Source organism: Pristiophorus japonicus, unplaced genomic scaffold, assembly GCF_044704955.1.
Source record: "Pristiophorus japonicus isolate sPriJap1 unplaced genomic scaffold, sPriJap1.hap1 HAP1_SCAFFOLD_278, whole genome shotgun sequence".
Lineage (NCBI taxonomy): Eukaryota > Metazoa > Chordata > Chondrichthyes > Pristiophoridae > Pristiophorus > Pristiophorus japonicus.
This window is the reverse complement of record NW_027252538.1, coordinates 306,319-324,275: the sequence shown is the minus strand read 5'-3', so window position 1 is coordinate 324,275 and position 17,957 is coordinate 306,319. Positions and strand designations below refer to the sequence as shown.

The 17,957-nt window shown below is 46.7% G+C and overlaps 1 protein-coding gene and 1 long non-coding RNA gene across 13 annotated transcripts in view; one reads left to right on the top strand and one right to left on the bottom strand.

Moving 5' to 3' along the window:
• The window catches only part of LOC139247642 (zinc finger protein 664-like), a 334,128-nt gene that overhangs the window by 25,279 nt on the left and 290,892 nt on the right, over window positions 1–17,957 (top strand). For 11 of the 12 annotated variants that reach the window (XM_070871735.1, XM_070871736.1, XM_070871731.1 and 8 more), the window contains one exon: window positions 395–1,598. The exons of the other annotated variant lie outside the window; for it this stretch is intronic. In XM_070871735.1, the coding sequence (XP_070727836.1) occupies window positions 730–1,263 (534 nt within the window). In that variant the 5' untranslated portion in view covers window positions 395–729 and the 3' untranslated portion in view covers window positions 1,264–1,598. Of the gene's footprint in view, window positions 1–394; window positions 1,599–17,957 lie in introns of those variants that run through there. 12 annotated transcript variants of the gene reach the window in all.
• Window positions 1–17,957, bottom strand: part of LOC139247648 (uncharacterized) — a 497,861-nt gene that overhangs the window by 276,433 nt on the left and 203,471 nt on the right. The gene's annotated exons all lie outside the window — the stretch shown is intronic.

Genomic DNA, 17,957 nt, shown 5'->3' with positions numbered 1-17,957 from the left:
CAGCCAGAATCAGCACACTCAGGGGAAGGGAACCAGTGAGTGTCGAACTGAACTCAGCCAGAGTCCACTTCTTTTGGAGAAGGAAGTGTACCAGTGAGTGTAGACCTGAACCCAGCCAGTATCAGTACATTCTGGGGAGGAGAGGGATGGGAACCAGTGAGTGTAGAACTGAACCCAGCCTGAATTGGTGGTGAAAACTGGGTGTGGAGGAGAAACTGTCTAGAAATTTGCGATGGTTTGGATTTCAGCACAGCAGGAGGGACAATGTGTGGGACAGGGATTTACAGCTTTGTAAAAACGAGAGAGGAAAACATTTTCCATGGAAACTAGATGTGTCTATTCTGAATTTCTGTCTTGTACTGACAGTGATGAGTTTTGTTATCTCCTTTTACAGCGTATTAGGTGGTGAGATTTTCAGACAGGAAACACAAACCAAACATCGCATCAAGATCTGACAGGGGCAGTTGATTCATCAGGAGCTGAATATCATCGGTCTTTGAAAGTGGAAGGAGAAATGTTTGACTGTTCTGTCTGTGGGAAAAGATTTCAATTATCATCCTGACTGGAAAGGTACCGAGACACACACACCCGAGTGAGTGTTCCAGTGCACTGACTGTGGAAAGAGCTCTAACCAGTTACACAGCCTGAAAAAACATCGCACCATTCAAAGCACAGAGAAACTGTAAACGTGTTGTGTGAGTGGGCGAGGCTTCAACTGATTGTCGAACCATGGATAGTCACAAGGATACCTGCACCACGGAGAAACCGTGGAAATGTGATGTCTGTGGGAAGGTATTCAGATCACCATCTGAGCTGGAAATGCATCGACGCTGTCACACTGGGGAGAGGCCTTTCACCTGCTCTGAGTGTGGGAAGGGATTCACTGCATCATCCAACCTGCTAACACACCGGCGAGTTCACACCGGGGAGAGGCCATTCACCTGCTCTGAGTGTGGGAAGGGATTCACTGCATCATTCAACCTGCTGAAACACCAACGTGTTCACACTGGGGAGAGACCGTTCACCTGCTCTCAGTGTGGGAAGCGATTCACTGAGCAATCCAACCTACTGAAACACCAGCGAGTTCACACTGGGGAGAGGCCATTCACCTGCTCTGAGTGTGGGAAGGGATTCACTCAGTCATCCACCCTGCTGACACACCAGCGAGTTCACACTGGGGAGAGGCCGTTCACCTGCTCTGAGTGTGGGAAGCGATTCACTCGGTCATCCCACCTGCTGACACACCAGCGAGTTCACAAATGACTGCAGGGGTTGGCATCTGCTGTTATTACTGCTGTTAATCACATCCCGACTGAACCATGTTCATTCTGACATTTGGGGTTTGTTTCTGCCGATGTTAATAACCCTATAACTGGGCTGGACTTTAATATTCTGGATATATTGCTGATTGTGTTCTCGGGACTGCAGTGTCCATTTAAGAAATGCTGTGTGTTATCTTTCCCCTTAATTCAGCAACTCTCAACAGAAATTTAGTTTGCAATTAAATTATGAACTTTTACTTTAATTCTAAATTGATCTTTGGTACAAAATCTACAATTGTGTCAAAGTTTCCACTGAATAAAATCTCCAATTAAAAAGATCTTGCTGACAATTCTTACTGACTTGCACATTACACACAGTGGTCCCTCCATTATCCACAAGAAGGGGAATGGGAATTAGTGGGGAATCAATGTCCCTAAATGTTGCTCCTCCCGTCTGGTGTAGCAATCCCCTTGGCACGGGAATGGAGACAAATCCAGACCAAAACTGTGCGCAGTACTCCAGGTGTGGTCTTACCAACGCCCTGTACAGTTGTAGCAGGACTTCCCTACTTTTATACTCCATCCCCCTTGCAATAAAGGCCAGCATTCCATTTGCCTTCCTGATTACTTGCTGTACCTGCATGCAAACTTTTTGAGTTTCATGTACAAGAACCTCCAGATCCCTCTGTACTACAGCATTTTGTAATTGTCCCCATTTAAATAATTATTTGCTTTTTTATTTTTCCAACCAAAAGGGATAACCTGACATTTTACCACATTATAGTCCATCTGCCAGATTTTTGCCCACTCACTGAGCCTATCTATGTCACCTTGTAGATTCTTTGCGTCCTTCTCACAACCTATCTTTGTATCATCAACAAATTTGACTATGTTACACTCAGTCCCTTCAGCCAAGTTATTTATATTAGTTGTAAATAGTTGAGTCCCCAGCACTGATCCCTGCGGCACCCCTCTAGTTACAGTTTGCCAAGCTGAAAATGATCCATTTATCCTGACTCTCTGTTAGTTTTCTGTTAGTTTGCCAATCATCTATCCATGCTGATATATTACCCCCAACCCTGTGAACTCTGAGTTTGTGAAGTAACCTTTTGTGTGGCACCATATGGAATGCTTTCTGGAAATCCAAATATATAACATCAACTGGTTCTCCTTTATCCACTTTGCTTGTTACATCCTCAAATAATTCCAGGAAATTTGTCAAACATGATTTCCCTTTCATGAAACCATGCTGACTCTGCTTGACTGCAATATAATTTGCTAAATGTCCTGCTATTACTTCCTTAATGATGGACTCCAGTATTTTCCGAATGACAGATGGTAGATTAACTGGTCTATAGTTTCCTGCTTTCTGTCTCCCTCGTTTCTTAATTAGGGATGTTACACTTGCAGTTTTCCAGTCCGCTGGGATCTCTCCAGAATTCAGGGAATTTTGGTAGATTACAACCGATGCATCCACTATCTCTGCAACCACTTCTTTAAAGACCCTAGGATGCATGTCATCATGTCCAGGAGTCTTGTCCACCTTTAGTCCCATTAGTTTGATTAGTACTTAATCTCTAGTGACAGTGACTGTTTTAAGTTACCCCCCCCCCCCGCATTAGCTCCTTGATTATCAACTGTTGGGATGTTTTTGGTATCCTCTACCGTGAAGACCGATACAAAATATTTGTTCAAAGTCTCTGCCATTTCCGTGTTTCCCATTATTAATTCTCCAGTCTCATCTTCTAAGGGACCAATGTTTACTTTAGCTACTCGTTTCCATTTTATATTCCTGTAGAAGCTCTTACTGTCGTTTTTATATTTCTTGTTAGTTTGCTCCATCTGCTATCTTCTCTGTTTTTATCATTTTTTAGTCGTCCTTTGCTGGTTTCTAAAAATTTCCCAATCCTCTGGCCTTCCACTGTCCTTCGCAATATGGTATGCCTTTTTTCAATTTGATACCATCCTTTACTTCCTTAGTTAGCCAGGGATGGTTCATCCTTTTCTTAGCATCTTTATTTCTCATTTGAATAAATCTTTGCTGAGAGTTATGTAATATCTCCTTAAATGTTTGCCATTGTGTTTCTACAGTCTTACCCTTGAACATATTTTCCCAATCCACTTGGTGTCAGTGACAAGTGTCGATTTATATCACATGGGAGGAGACTGGTGTCAGTGACTGTGGGGTTGGTTCAACCTTCTTTGACCTGACCAAGGCCTTTGACACTGTTAAACGTGAGGGATTATGGAGTGTACTCTACAAATTCAGCTGTCCATTTGCCCAATAGGAGACTCCCAAAGCAAGCGCTCTACTCGGAACTTCGACTCGGCAGGGATAATGGGTGGGCGGGGCTTCAGGATGTCTGTCAGTTTGATTGGACACATATTTGTGCCCAGGTCAGTGGCCCCTGAAAGGGAGCCTTGTTGTGCTAATTTTTGTCTTGTGACCCTGGGCCAGCCCAGCTCACCCTATTGGGCCAGGCCGGGCTCACCCTATTGGGCTAGGCCGGGCTCACCCTATTGGGCCAACCCGGGCTCACCCTATTGGGCCAGCCCGGGCTCACCCTATTGGGCCAGCCCAGCTCACCCTATTGGGCCAGCCCAGCTCACCCTATTGGGCCAGCACAGGCTCACCCTATTGGACCAACCCAGCTCACCCTATTGGGCCAGCCTGGGCTCACCCTATTGGACCAGCCTGGGTTCACCCTATTAGGCTAGTCTGAGCTCACCCTATTGGGCCAGGCCGCGCTCACCCTATTGGGCCAACCTGGGCTCACCCTATTGTGCCAGCCCGGGCTCACCCTATTGGACCAACCCAGCTCACCCTATTGGGCCAGCCCGGGCTCACCCTATTGGACCAGCCTGGGTTCACCCTATTGGGCTAGTCTGAGCTCACCCTATTGGGCCAGGCCGCGTTCACCCTATTGGGCCAACCTGGGCTCACCCTATTGGGCCAGCCCGGGCTCACCCTATTGGGCCAGCCCGGGCTCACCCTATTGGGCCAGTCCGGGCTCTCCCTATTGGGCCAGCATGGGTTCACCCTATTGGGCCAGCACGGGTTCACCCTATTGGGCCAGCACAAAAGGCCAATTATCCAGCAAAGAAAATTAACAGCTTATTGATTTTATTGTCACTCTGCGCACAGCGGGTGCAGAACTGATCCCAACCTTGTAAACTGGAAATGCATTGTCACAGTCACACTGGGGAGAGGCTGTTCACCTGCTCTGAGTGTGAAAAGGGATTCACCAAGTCATCCGACCTGCTGAGACAGCAGCGAGTTCACAAGTGACTGCAGGGGTTGGACTCTATTCTTATTGCTGCTATTAATCGCATCCTGACTGAATCGTGTTTTTTCTGTCAGTTGGTGTTTGTTTCTGCTGATGTTAATAACCTCTATAACTGGGCTGGAGTTTAATATTTGATATAGTGTGTCGATATTTGATGCCTCTAAAATAAGTGGAGACTAATTGATGTCCTGTTACTGACTGTTCCATTTTTGGCCTTTTCTCTTTTCTAACTCTGGATTATTTCAGTTCTCAGACCTTCGGTTACTCTCAGGGACAAGTCCCAGTTTCCCATATCTTCCAGAGTGCCTCTCCTCACCTTGGTATCCAGGGAAGGTGTCGGTAACATGCCCGGGATCACTAAACATAAAACCCAGTCTGTTAATCACATTCAGATACTGGACTTAGCATGTGCCCCACAGCATCTCTCTCACCTTCGATGTGTGAATGGAGCATCACGCCTGCAAACCTGGTTTCAATTTAAATTTTAATCCACTCAGCAAACATATTTTTAAAAATACATACATGTAAACCAATCACATCAAATAATCGGCAAAGATTTAGAGTTAGCAAGGTGAATAAGTAAACACATCACAGCCCAATAAACCAGCTCTATATTCACAGGAGAAAGTCTGTTATCTAACTCCTCGAATGTCAGTTGGTGAGATGAATCACTTTCCATGTACAACAGCATCCATTCCCACTGTCCCCACATTTACAGTGTTGAGTCAGGTGGGTGCACGAGTCTCACAGGCTGAACGATTGGTTGAAGGTGTGTTCATATACACAACATGTGTCCTGTTTCTCCCCGCTGTGATTGGTGTTTTTACAAAGGCTGATGATAATCCGGGTATCTGTCAAATCTTGATGCGATGTTTGGATTGAGTTTCCCTGCTGCAGATCCTCCCCTTCTAATATCCTGAAAATAAATGGTGGTTACAAACATTGTTACTTTAAGTACAGGATAGAAATTCAGAACAGACAATTCTAAATTCGATAGAACATTCTGTCCCCCTCCTGTCCCTCCTAAGCTAGAAATTCCTTATTCTAGACACTCTCCCTCAAACTTCACTGTCTAAAATCAACAGTCATTTCAGCGTCTGAGATTTTTTATCTGCAGAAAGTGCTGAATCTGGCTGGGTACAATTCCACAGACATTAGTTAACCTCTAGTGCCTCACCGACAGTCGACTCAGTGAGTACCAGCAGGATTTCCACTGTGATAGGCAATACAGCCTGAAATCTTGTCCTATAATGGTGGGTGTGTGTGTGTGTGTCTGTGTGGGTGTGCCTATGTGGGTGGGGGTTGCATGTGAGGAGTGCATCTGTGTGTGTGGGAGTGTGGGGCTGTGTGTGCGTATGCATGTCTGTGAAGATGTGTGTGGGGGGGTGTGCGTGGGGGGGGGGGGTGTTTGTGTGGGTGTGTGGGGGGTTTGTGTGTGTGTGGGTGTATGTGGGGCGGGTTGTGTGTGTCTTTGTGGGTGTGTGTGTGTGGGGGGGTTGCATGTGGGGGTGCATCTGTGTGTGTGTGGGGGAGTGTGTGTGGAGGGGGGGGTGTGTGCGGGGTGTGGGGCTGTGTGTTTGGTGGGGTGTGTGTGGGGCGGGGTGTATGGGTGTGTTGTGTATGCATGTGTGTGAAGGTGTGTGTGGGGTGTGTGTGTGTGTGAAGGTGTGTGTGGGGTGTGGATGTGTGTGTGTGGATGTGTCTGTGTGGGTGTGTGTGTGTGTGGGGGGGGGTTGCATGTGGGGGTGCATCTGTGTGTGTGTGTTGGGTGTGTATGGGGGAGTGTGTGTGGAGGGGGGTGTGTGGGGTGTGCGTGTGCGGGGGGTGGGGCTGTGAGTGTGGTGGGGTGTGTGTGTGTGTATGCATGTGTGTGAAGGTGTGTGTGGGGTGTGTGTATGTGTGGATGTGTGTGGGTGTACATGGGGGGGTTGTGTGTGTCTGTGTGGGTGTGTGTGTGTGTATGTGTGTGTGTTTGTGGGTGTTTGGGGAGGGGGGTTGCATGTGGGGGTTCCATCTCTGTGTGTGTGGGATGTGTGTGTGCGGGGGGTGGGGTTGTGTGTGTGTGTGGGGGGGGGTGTGTGTGTTGGGGGTGTGTGTTGGGGGTGTGTGTGGGGGGGGTGTGGGTGCTGTGGGTGTGTGTGGGGGGGTGTGCATCTGTGTGTGTGGGGTGTGTGTGTGGGGGGTATGGGTGTGCGTATGTATGCATATGTGTGAAGGTGTGTGTGTGGGGGGGTGTGTGGGGTGGTGTGTGTGTGGGGGAGGATGTGTGTCCGTGGGGGAGGATGTGTGTCCGTGGGTGTGTTTGTGGGGGGGGGGGTTGCATGTGGGGGGTGCATCTATGTGCATGTGGGGGGTGCATCTATGTGTGTGTGGGGTGTGTGTGGGGGAGTGTGTGTGGAGGGGGGGTGTGTGTGGCTGTGTGTGTGTGTGGGCTTCGTGTGTGCGGGGGGTGGGGCTGTGTGTGGGTGTGTGTGGGGGGGGTGTGTATGCGTGTGTGTGGGGGTTGCGTGTGTGGGGGATGGGGGTGTTGTGTGTATGGGGGGTGTGGGTGTGTGGAGGGGGGCATGTGGGGAGTGTGTATGTGTGTGGGATGTGTGTGTGGTGTGTGTGTGTGTGGGGGGGTGTGTGTGCGGGGGGGGGGGGGTGTGTGTGTGGGAGGGGGAGGTGCAATTCCACACACATTAGTTAACCTCTAGTGCCTCACTGACAGTCGAATCATTGAGTGCCGGCAGGATTTCCACTGTGGTAGGCATCACAGCCTCAAATCCTGTCCTCAAATGACATCCACACACTTCCCAGTTGAGGTCACTGGATCGGTATGAAGAGCAGGGGCACTGGCTGATTTTTACTCATATTTAGCCCAGTGGTACTGAGGACAATTATAATCCCTGAACTGCTGCTTTGGCTGAGATCAACTAACAGCCCAGATCTAGGATCGAACGTGGGAGCTTCTCAGTCAGTATTGCAGTGTTCTAAAATTTGGGGGGTTCGGGGAGGGTTAGAACAGAATATTTTGAAACAAACTTGACTCCACCTTCAACCGAAACCTTCGTCACACTGCACAATTCTGAAATCTTTCCAAATTCTGCAGCAAATTAAATGGATCATCAAAAACAGTGAGATATTTTAGAAAGGCTCAAGTCACTGAAATAGACAGCTTTACAATCACTGTACAGTACAGAAGGGAGCGACTGTTAATGGGAGCTCTGTTAGTGAAGTCCTCCAACACCGCAAGATAAATTGGACTGTCCCTTTAACTATAAATAGGCAGAGAAAGGGGAGTCACTTGACCTTTAAATATCTGCCCATTCCCCCAGGCAGTGGGAGGAGGAACAGGGCGCGGTCTCTTTATATCCTGACTCAGCAAGTGCCGCCGGATGGGCTGTCGCAGGGTCCTAAAGTCCACAGAAATTAATAACACCGGGTGTAGCAGAACACCTGAAAAGAGTACACACACGGTCTTTGCTATATTTGTGTGTTTGTGTATGTGTAAGCAAAACACATCATTCGTAATGTTTGCTAGTCAATTCCACAGAGATAAATTATTATCTTCACCAATTATTTTCCAGCATTTTATTTCCTTTTATGTAAAATATAATTGCAGAGTGTTTAATACCTTCAACATTTACTGATAACCCAATGTCTTGTGTGCTCTTGTTTAGAAAGTGATGTCACACTGACCATTCTGTTACCAAGGAGACCATGTCTGTCCACAGTATTCAGTGGGAAAGGGGATTAAATCACACCGAGGATAATGAGCAGCCCTCCACCCGTCTCTGAGCTTTATTGTCCAGTGATCACCTCACCATCACACAGAAGCTCCTGAGATTTACCCCCAGTGTGGATCATTGGTGCCAGTGATGGTAAAAGTGAAGCTGTATCTATACTGCTGTGAGGTTAATAAATCTCTCATTCTCTCACTGGTTATGTCCTTCGTTTGGGAAGGAATGAAACACTTGCAACTGTTACTTTCACTGTTTCCTCCCCAACCACTTCCAATATTTGTGGATGTTGTTTAGTGCCACAGTAACTAAAACATGGTCGAGGTTCAATAAACTGAGACAGGGTCTCATGTAATATAAACAGAGACATGGTCTCGTGTAATATAAACAGAGACATGGTCTAGTGTAATATAAACAGAGGCAGGGTCTAGTGTAATATAAACAGAGACAGGGTCTAATGTAATATAAACAGACAGGGCCCAATGTAATATAAACAGAGACAGGGTCTAGTGTAATATAAACAGGGACAGGGTCTAGTGTAATATAAACAGAGACAGGGTCTAGTGTAATACAAACAGAGATAGGGTCTAATGTAATATAAACAGAGACAGGGCCCAGTGTAATATAAACAGAGACAGGTCTAGTGTAATATAAACAGAGACAGGGTGTATTGCATTAATAACTAAAACAAGGCCTAGTTTTACACTAGAAACAAGTCTTTAATAATTTAAAGTTTTTTTGCAATAATAACTGAAAGAGCTGATAGTGTGACACTAACAGAAGCCGGGTCTACTTAAACAATACCAGAAACATACTCTATTGAATACAACAGAGACAAGATCTATGGTTATAATAGAGGCGCGCACTAGAACTGGAATAACAGGGGCAGGTTATTTTCCAATCATAGCAGAGCCGGGTCTAGTGTAACAATTCCAGATACAGGGGCCCATACAATAAGAGTGGAGACAGGGTCCAGAGTAATAACAGCAAATGCATGGCCCACTGTGAGATTAACATAGACAGTGTTTGATCTAATAATAACAGAGGCAGACTCAAGTGTTATACTGAACACAATGCTGGATCTAGTGTGATGGTCACACAGCCAGTATCTAGTGCAACAAAACAAAGATTGGGTCTCATCTAATAGTGTGTGCAAGTCAGGGCCTATTGCTATAACCTTATTCACCCATCACCCCTGTGCTCACTGACCTACATTGGCTCCCAGTTAAGCAACGCCTCAATTAAAAAATTCTAATCCTTGGTTTCAAAACTCTCCATGGCCTCGCCCCTCCCTATCTCTGTAATTTCCTCCAGCCCCACAACCCTCTGAGTTCCCTGCGCTCCTCCAAATCTGTCCTCTTGAGCATCCCCGATTTTAATCGCTCCACCATTGGCGGCCGTGCCTTCAGCTGCCGAGGCTCCAAGTTTGGGAATTCCCCGAAACCTCCACCTCCTCTTTCAAGGTTCTTTTTAAAATATACCTCTTCGATCAACCTTTTGGGAATCTGTCCTGATATCTTTCTCTGTGGCTGTGTCAAAAATGTTTTTTTATTGATATCGATCTTGTTAAGTGCCGTGAGAAGTTTCACTGAGTTAAAGGCGCTGTATTAATGTAAGTTCTGGTTGTTTTGTTGTTGTAACAAATGCTTTGCCGAATGTCTAATAACAGAGTCAAGGCCCACTGCAGTATGAATGGGTGGGATGAGTGTAATAACACAGGCACGGTCTAGTGTAATGGGAACATGTCAGCCTTAGCTCAGTGGTAGCACTCTCGCCCTGAGTCAGAGGTCAAGGGTTCAATTCCCAATCCAGAGACCCGAGCACATAATCTAGGCCGAAACTCCAGGTGCCAGTACAGAGGGAGTGCTGCACATCAGAGGTGCCGTCTTTCAGATTAGACATTTAATCGATGTCCCCTCGAGTCCATAAGTTGGACATAAAAGATCCCATGGCCACAATTCTGAGGAAGAACAGGTGGAGTTCTCCACGGTGTCCTGCACAATGTGTATCCCTCAACTAACATCACTGAGAATGGATTATCTTGTCATCATTACATTGCTGTTTGTGGGATCTGGCTGTGCACAAATTGGCTGCTGCATTTCCTCCATTACAACTCCTCTCCATCCACCTTCACCCCAACTCTCCAACCCCCTCCCCCCACTCTAACTCCTCTCCCACCCCAACTCTCCAACCCCCCTCACCCTAACTCCTCCTTCACCCCTACTCTCTCCAACCCCCTTCACCCCTACTCTCCAACCCACCCCAATTCCTCTCCCACCCCTACTCTCCAACACCTCCTCATCTTCCATTCACTTCAATTGAAAAGAAATAGACAGGTTGTCCCAGTGAGGATTTGAAACATATTTACAACAGATTCTAGATGTTCTTAGAGTCCCGATCTTTCTCTGTCACTCGAGGAGTTAGATAACAGACTTTCTCCTGTGAATACAGAGCTGGTTTATTGGGCCTTGGTGTGGCTACAGCTTCATCTTGTTGCCGTTGCCAATTATTTGATGTGATCTGTATACTTGTATGTATTTTTTTTAAATACACGGTGTGGATTTAAATTTAAATTGAATCCAGGTTTGCAGGCGTGATGCTCCAATCACACATCGAAGGTGAGAGAGATGCTGTGGGGCACACACTAAGTCCAGTAGCTGAAAGTGATTAACAGACTGGGTTTTGTGTTTAGTGATCCCGGGCGTGTTACTGATACCTTCCCAGGATACCAAGGCTAGGAGAGGCATTCTGGAAGGTATGGGGAGCTGGGATTTGTCCCTGAATAACTGAAGGTATGAGAACTGAACTAATCTAGAGTCAGAAAGGAGAAAAGGCTCAAAAATGGTCGTATAGTATTAGGCCGTCCCTCGTATCGAGGATGTCCCACTTCCACACCAAAAAGGGATGTTCTCAGGTGTTTCAATGAGGGACCTGACATTCGAGGTCCTGAACTACATACTGAAGGGTGGAAGATGCCTGTGCATGGATTCTTTTAATGTGGGGTGGCCGTTGCACACCAGCCACCACACGGGCTTGACAGAGCTAGGTGTTGATCCAGTGGCAAGGGTTAACCAAGATGACTGGAGACCAAGCTCTGCTGCACGGACCTAGTGCGCACGCATGCTCCTACTATCCATGGATCGCAGTGTGGGCTGGCCCGTGCTGCCCCTGGGCCCTCGCCTCTCCGGGCCCCAAAACCTCATTCCTGGGCCCCGATCTCTCACTGCTCCTGCGCCCCGATCAGAAACAGGACATCAATTAGTCTCCTCTTATCTTAGAGACATCAAATATCAACACTGTTATTTGAAGTATCAAAATACTAAACTCCAGCCTAGTTGAAGGGTTATTAACATCAGCAGAAACAAACGCCAACTAACAGAATGAACAATTCATTAGGATGTGAATAACAGCAGCAATAACAGCGGAATCCAAACCCTGCAGTCACTTGTGAACTCGCTGGTGTCTCAGCAGGTTGGATGACCGAGTGAATCCCTTCCCACAAACTGAGCAGGTGAATGGCCTCTCCCCAATGTGAACTCGCTGGTGTGTCAGCAGAGCGGATGACTGAGTGAATCCCTTCCCACACATGGAGCAGGTGAACGGCCTCGCCCCAGTGTGAACTCGCTGGTGTGTCAGCAGGGCGGATGACCGAGTGAATCCATTCCCACACACAGGGCAGGTGAACGGCCTCTCCCCGGTGTGACTGCGTTGATGAGTTTCCAGCTCAGACGGGTAATTGAATCCCTTCCCACAGTCTCCACATTACCATGGTTTCTCAATGGTGCGGGTGTCCTTGTGTCTATGGAGGTTGGACGATCGGTTGAAACCTCGTCCACACACAGAGCACGTGTACAGTTTCTCCCCACTGTGAATGGTGCGATGTTTTTCAGGCTGTGTAACTGATTAAAGCTCTTTACACAGTCATTGCACTGGAACACTGTCACTCGGGTATGTGTGTGTCTCGGTGCTTTTCCAATCACAATGATGTTTGAAATCTATTCCCACAGACAGAACAGATAAACATTTCTCCTGCTTTGAAAGGCTGCAGATATTCAGGTCCTGATGAATCGAGTGACTGCCAGATCTTGATGTGATGTTTGGTTCATGTTTCCCGTCTGCAAATCCTGCCCTTCTAATACCCTGTAAAAGGAGTTTACAAAGGTCAGCACAGGATAGAAATTGACAGACAATCCTAGTTTCTATGGAATATTCTTTCCTCTCTTGTTCCCCCAAAGCTGTAAATCCCTGTCCCACTCACTCTCCCTCCCTGCTCGTGCTGAAATCCAAACCCAATCGTAACATCTCCATCATTTCATTCCTCCATCCCGTTTTCTCCCTCCCTTTGCTCTGGTTGGGTTCAGTTCCACACCCGCTGCGTGCAGAGTGAGAATAAAATCAATGAGGCAATGATTTTCTCTCCTGGTCACTGGGACCCTGAAGCCCCGCCCACTCTCTGCTCCTGTACGAAGATGGCCGCACATGCACTATAGCCTGGGTCTGTCTCCGTAGAGAAAGTCACTAGCAAGATGGCCACACAGGAGCCCTAATCCCTCCCTGTCCAAGATGGCGGCCAGTTACCTGAAGCAACGGGGCCTATCACTACATTGCAAATCCGGGACCAGTGGGCTCTTATTCGGGGCCTGTGGGCTTTTATTCAGGACCTGAGTCCTTTACCGAGAGTTTATGAAGCTGCTCAGCCCACCCAGGGGTCCAATTCCTCCCCTGCACAAACAAGCTCCTACCACCTCGGGAAACCGTCTCTTCCGCCCGAGACCATCTCCACCACTGGCACTGCACATGCTCAGAGCACAGTCCGGTCCTGGGCCTGCGCACTGGGCTCCTGTTGTCATTATGATAGGGCACTTTCTGCCGTGCGGGGACTCTAGGTAAAGATTCCGCCATTGAGAACCCCAATTGGTGAGCCAGTCTGGGGAGGGCCAATCAGCCCAAGCATTAAACCACCCCATGGGCAAGGGCCACATAGTTCTGAGCATTCAGCCACCCCATAGTTCTGAGCATTCATTCACCCCATAGTTCTGAGCATTCATTCACCCCAGGACCTCGTAGGCCCGAGTATTAAACCACCCCTGCCATACAGATATAGAATTTACAGCATAAATTCAGGCCATTCGGCCCAACTGGTCTGTGCCAGTGTTTATACTCCATACGAACCTCTTCTCACTCTGATGATCTCATCCCATCCTGTCCCCATATCCCTCGATTCCCTTCTCCCTCATGGATACATCAAGCTTGCCCTTAAATGCTATCTGCTTCAACCACTTCTTGTGGCAACAAGTTCCACATTCTCACCACCCTCTGAGTAAGTAAATTGCTCCTAATTCTTTATTTGATCTGTCAGTGACTATCTTATGTTTCTATCTCCTTGTTCTGACTCAGCCATAAGTGGAAACAGTTTATCCACATCTACCCTATCAAACCCCTTCATATCTTTCTGGTCTTTTCTTTGTCTCCCCTTTTCCAGAGAAAGCCCAAGCCCCAGCCCGCTCAATCTTGCCTGAGAGTTGCATCCTCTCAATTCTGGTAACATTCTTGGAAATCTTTTCAGCATTTTCTCCAGTGCGTCAATATCCTTTTGCAGTGTGGAGCCCAGAACTGCCATAGTGCTCCAACTGTGTCTAACCAAGGTCCGACATAGATTAAATGTTACCTCTCTGCTTTTGTATTTGTATTCGGTTCTAGAAATGAGCCCCAGTATTTTCTTTGCACTGTTTATGGCCTGTCCAAATTGTATTGCTAATTTGTTGTCTTTTTTCCCAGGTCTTTTTATATCTCTAGTTTATTTAATTTCTTCCCTTCTAAGGAATAAGTGGTCTCCTTATTCCTTCTAACAAAATGAACCAGCTCACATTTCACAATAATTAATTTCATTCCCCATTTCTATGCCACTCTGCCTGTTTATGTTTTCCTGTATTTTGGTGCAGCCCCCACACTATTAGTTATATCATCCAATTTGGTGTCATCTTCAAATTCTGACACCATACTCCCAAGTTCTGAGTCTAAACCATGGTAAACAGCACTTGTCCCAGCAGCATAGATCCCTGTGGGACACCACTTGTCACTTTCCACCAGTCTGAGAAACGTCCTTAAACTTCTACACTCTGATTTCTGTTTTGTAGCAATCTTTCCATCCATTCTGCTACGTGAATATGTACTATATATACTATCAGACTGCTTGGCCAACATCCAGCACTGCATGGGGAGAAATTTCCTCCAATTAAATATCGGGAAGACTGAAGCCATTGTCTTCGGTTCATGCCACAACCTCCGGTCCCTTTCCACTGATTTGATCTATCTTGCTGGCAACTGTCTGAGGCTGACCAAATCTGTTAGCAACCTTGGTGTGATATTTGATCACAAATTGTGCTTCCCGTCTCATATCCGTTCTATCACTAATACCACCCTTCATAATATCACCCGTCTCTGCCCTAACTCAACTTATCTGCTGCCGAAAGCCTCATCCATCACCTCTAGACTTGACTATTCCGATGCACTCCTGGCTGGCCTACCTAGTTCTACCCTCTATAAAGTTGAGGCCATTCAAAACTAGGCTGCCCGTGGTCCTAACTCTCACCAAGTCCCGTTCTCCCATCACTCCTGTGCTTTCTGACCTACATTGGCTCTCAGTTAAGCAACACATCAATTTCAAACTTCTCATCCTTGTTTTCAAATCCCTCCATGGGCTTGCTCCTCCAAAGCTTTGGAATCTCCTCCTGCCCTATAATCCCCCAGATTTCAATACTCCACCTATTCTGGCCTTTTGACCATCACCGATTTTAATTGCTCCACCATTGACGATCGCGCCTTCGGCTGCCTTGGTCCCAAGCTCTGGAATTCCCTCCCTAAATCGTTTCACCTCTCCACTTAACTTCACTTTCCACCTTTCAAGTGTTCTTTAAAACCTACCTAACATGGAGGCACAGCAAGTAATTAGAAAAGCAATTTATATACAAGAGGATTTGAGTACAAGAGTAAAGTCATCCGAATGCAATTATATAGGGCCCTGGGTAAGACCGCACCTGGAGAATTGTGTACAGTTTTGGTCTCCTTACCTAAGGAAGGATACACTTGCCATAGAGGGAATATAATGAAGCATAGAAACATAGAAAATAGGAATGCACCACCATTCAATAAGATCATGGATGATCATTCACCTCAGTACCTCTTTCCTGCTTTCTCTCCATACCCCTTAATCCCTTTAGCCATCAGGGTCATATCTAAATCCCTCTTGAATATATCTAACGAACTGGCATCAACAACTCTCTGCAGTAGAAAATTTCAGAGGTTAACAACTCTCTGAGTGAAGAAGTTTCTCCTCATCTCGTTCCTAAATGGCTTACCCCTTATCCTTAGACTGTGACCCCTGGTTCTGGACTTCCCAACATCGGGAACATTCTTCCTGCATCTAACCTGTCCAGTCCCGTCAGAATTTTATATGTTTCTGTGAGATCCCCTCTCATTCTTCTAAACTCCAGTGAATGCATGCCCAGTCGATCCAGTCTCTCCTCATATTTCAGTCCCGCCATCCCAGGACTCAGTCTGGTGAACCTTCGCTGCACTCCCTCAATAGCAAGAACGTCCTTGCTCAGATTAGGAGAACAAAGCTGATCACAATATTCCAGATGAGGCCTCACCAAGGCCCTGTACAACTGCATTAAGACCTTCCTGCTCCTATACTCAAATCCCCTAGCTATGAAGGCCAACATGCCATTTGCATTCTTCACCGCCTGCTGTACCTGCATGACAACTTTCAATGACTGATGTACCATGACAGCCAGGTCTCGTTGTACCTCCCCTTTTCCTAATCTGCTGCCATTCAGATAATATTCTGCCTTCATGTTTTTGCCACAAAAGTGGATAACCTCACATTTATCCACATTATACTGCATCTGCCATGCATTTGCCCACTCACCTAACCTGTCCAAGTTGCCCTGCAGCCTCGTAGCATCATCCTCACAACTCACACGGCCACCCAGCTTCGTGTCGCCTGCAAACGTGGAGATATTACACTCAATTCATTGATGTATATTGTAAATAGCTGGGGTCCCAGCACTGAGCCCTGTGGCACCCCACTAGTCACTGCCTGCCATTCTGAGAAGGACCTGTTTATTCCTACTCTCTGCTTCCTGTCTGCCAACCAGTTCTCAATCCACGTCAATACATTACCCCCAATACCATGTGCTTTAATTTTGCACACTAATCTCTTGTGTGGAACCTTGTCAAAAGCCTTTTGAAAGTCCAAATACACCACATCCACTGGTTCTCCCTTGTCCACTCTAGTAGTTACATCCTCAAACAATTCCAGAAGATTTGTCAAGCATGAGTTCCCTTTCATAAATCCATGCTGACTTGGACCAATCCTGTCAATGCTTTCCAAATGTGCTGCTATTTCATCTTTGACAATTGATTCCAACATTTTTCCCACTACTGATGTAGGCTAACCACTGTATAATTCCCAGTTTTCTCTCTCCCTCCTTTTTCAAAAGTGGTCTTACATTAGCTACCCTCCAGTCCATAGGAACTGGCTGATCTTCCACCTCAACTCCACTTTCCTGCACTATCCCCATATCCATTGATTCACTTAATATCCAAAAATCTATTGATCTCTGTCTTCAATATACTGAACCACTGAGGTTCCAAAGCTCTCTGGGGTAGAGAATTCCAAAGATTCACCACCCTCTGAGTGAAGAAAATTCTCCTCATCTCAGTCCTAAATGGCTGACCCTTTATTCTGAGACTGTGACCCCTGGTTCTAGACTCCCCAGCCAGGGGAAACATCCTCCCTGTATCTACCCTATCAAGCCCTGTAAGAATATAGTCCAAGTCTACTCAATCGCTCCTCATAGATAAATCCCCCCATCCCAGGAATCAGTCTGGCGAGCCTTCAGATGAACTTATAATGGGGAACAAGGAAATGGCAGACCAATTGAACAAATACTTTGGTTCTGTCTTCGCGAAAGACACATATAACCTTCCGGAAACACTAGGGCACCGAGGGTCTAGTGAGAAGGAGGAACTGAAGGAAATCCTTATTGGTCAGGAAATTGTGTTAGGGAAATTGATGGGATTGAAGGCCGATAAATCCCCATGGCCTGATAGTCTGCATCCCAGAGTACTTAAGGAAGTGGCCCTAGAAATAGTGGATGCATTGGTGATCATTTTCCAACAGTCTATCGACTCTGGATGATCTTATTGAAAGGCAGAGCAGGCTCGAGGGGCCAAATGGCCGACTCCTGCTCCTATGTCTTTTGTCCTCATCGCCCAATCTCATCTTCCCTGACATCTCTTGGGTTTCAGGGTCCCAGTGACCAGCAGAGAAACAACAAATTAGAACCATAGAATAATTACAGCACAAAGGCAGCCATTCGGCCCGTCGAGCCCATGCCGACTCTCAATTAGTCCCACTTCCCTGACTGCAAATTATTTTTCATCAGATATTTATCCAACTCCCTTTTGAAAGATAAGATTGAGTCTGCCTCCACCACCCTTTCAGGCTCTGCATTCCCGATCTGAACCACTCGCTGCATAAAAAAAGTTTCTTCTTAGGTCACCTTTGGTTCTTTTGTTAATCACCTTACTCTATATGTCTTCTGGTTCTCAACCCTTCTGCCAATGGGAACAATTTCCCTCTAGCTGCATGTCCAGACCCCTCATGATTTTGAAAACCT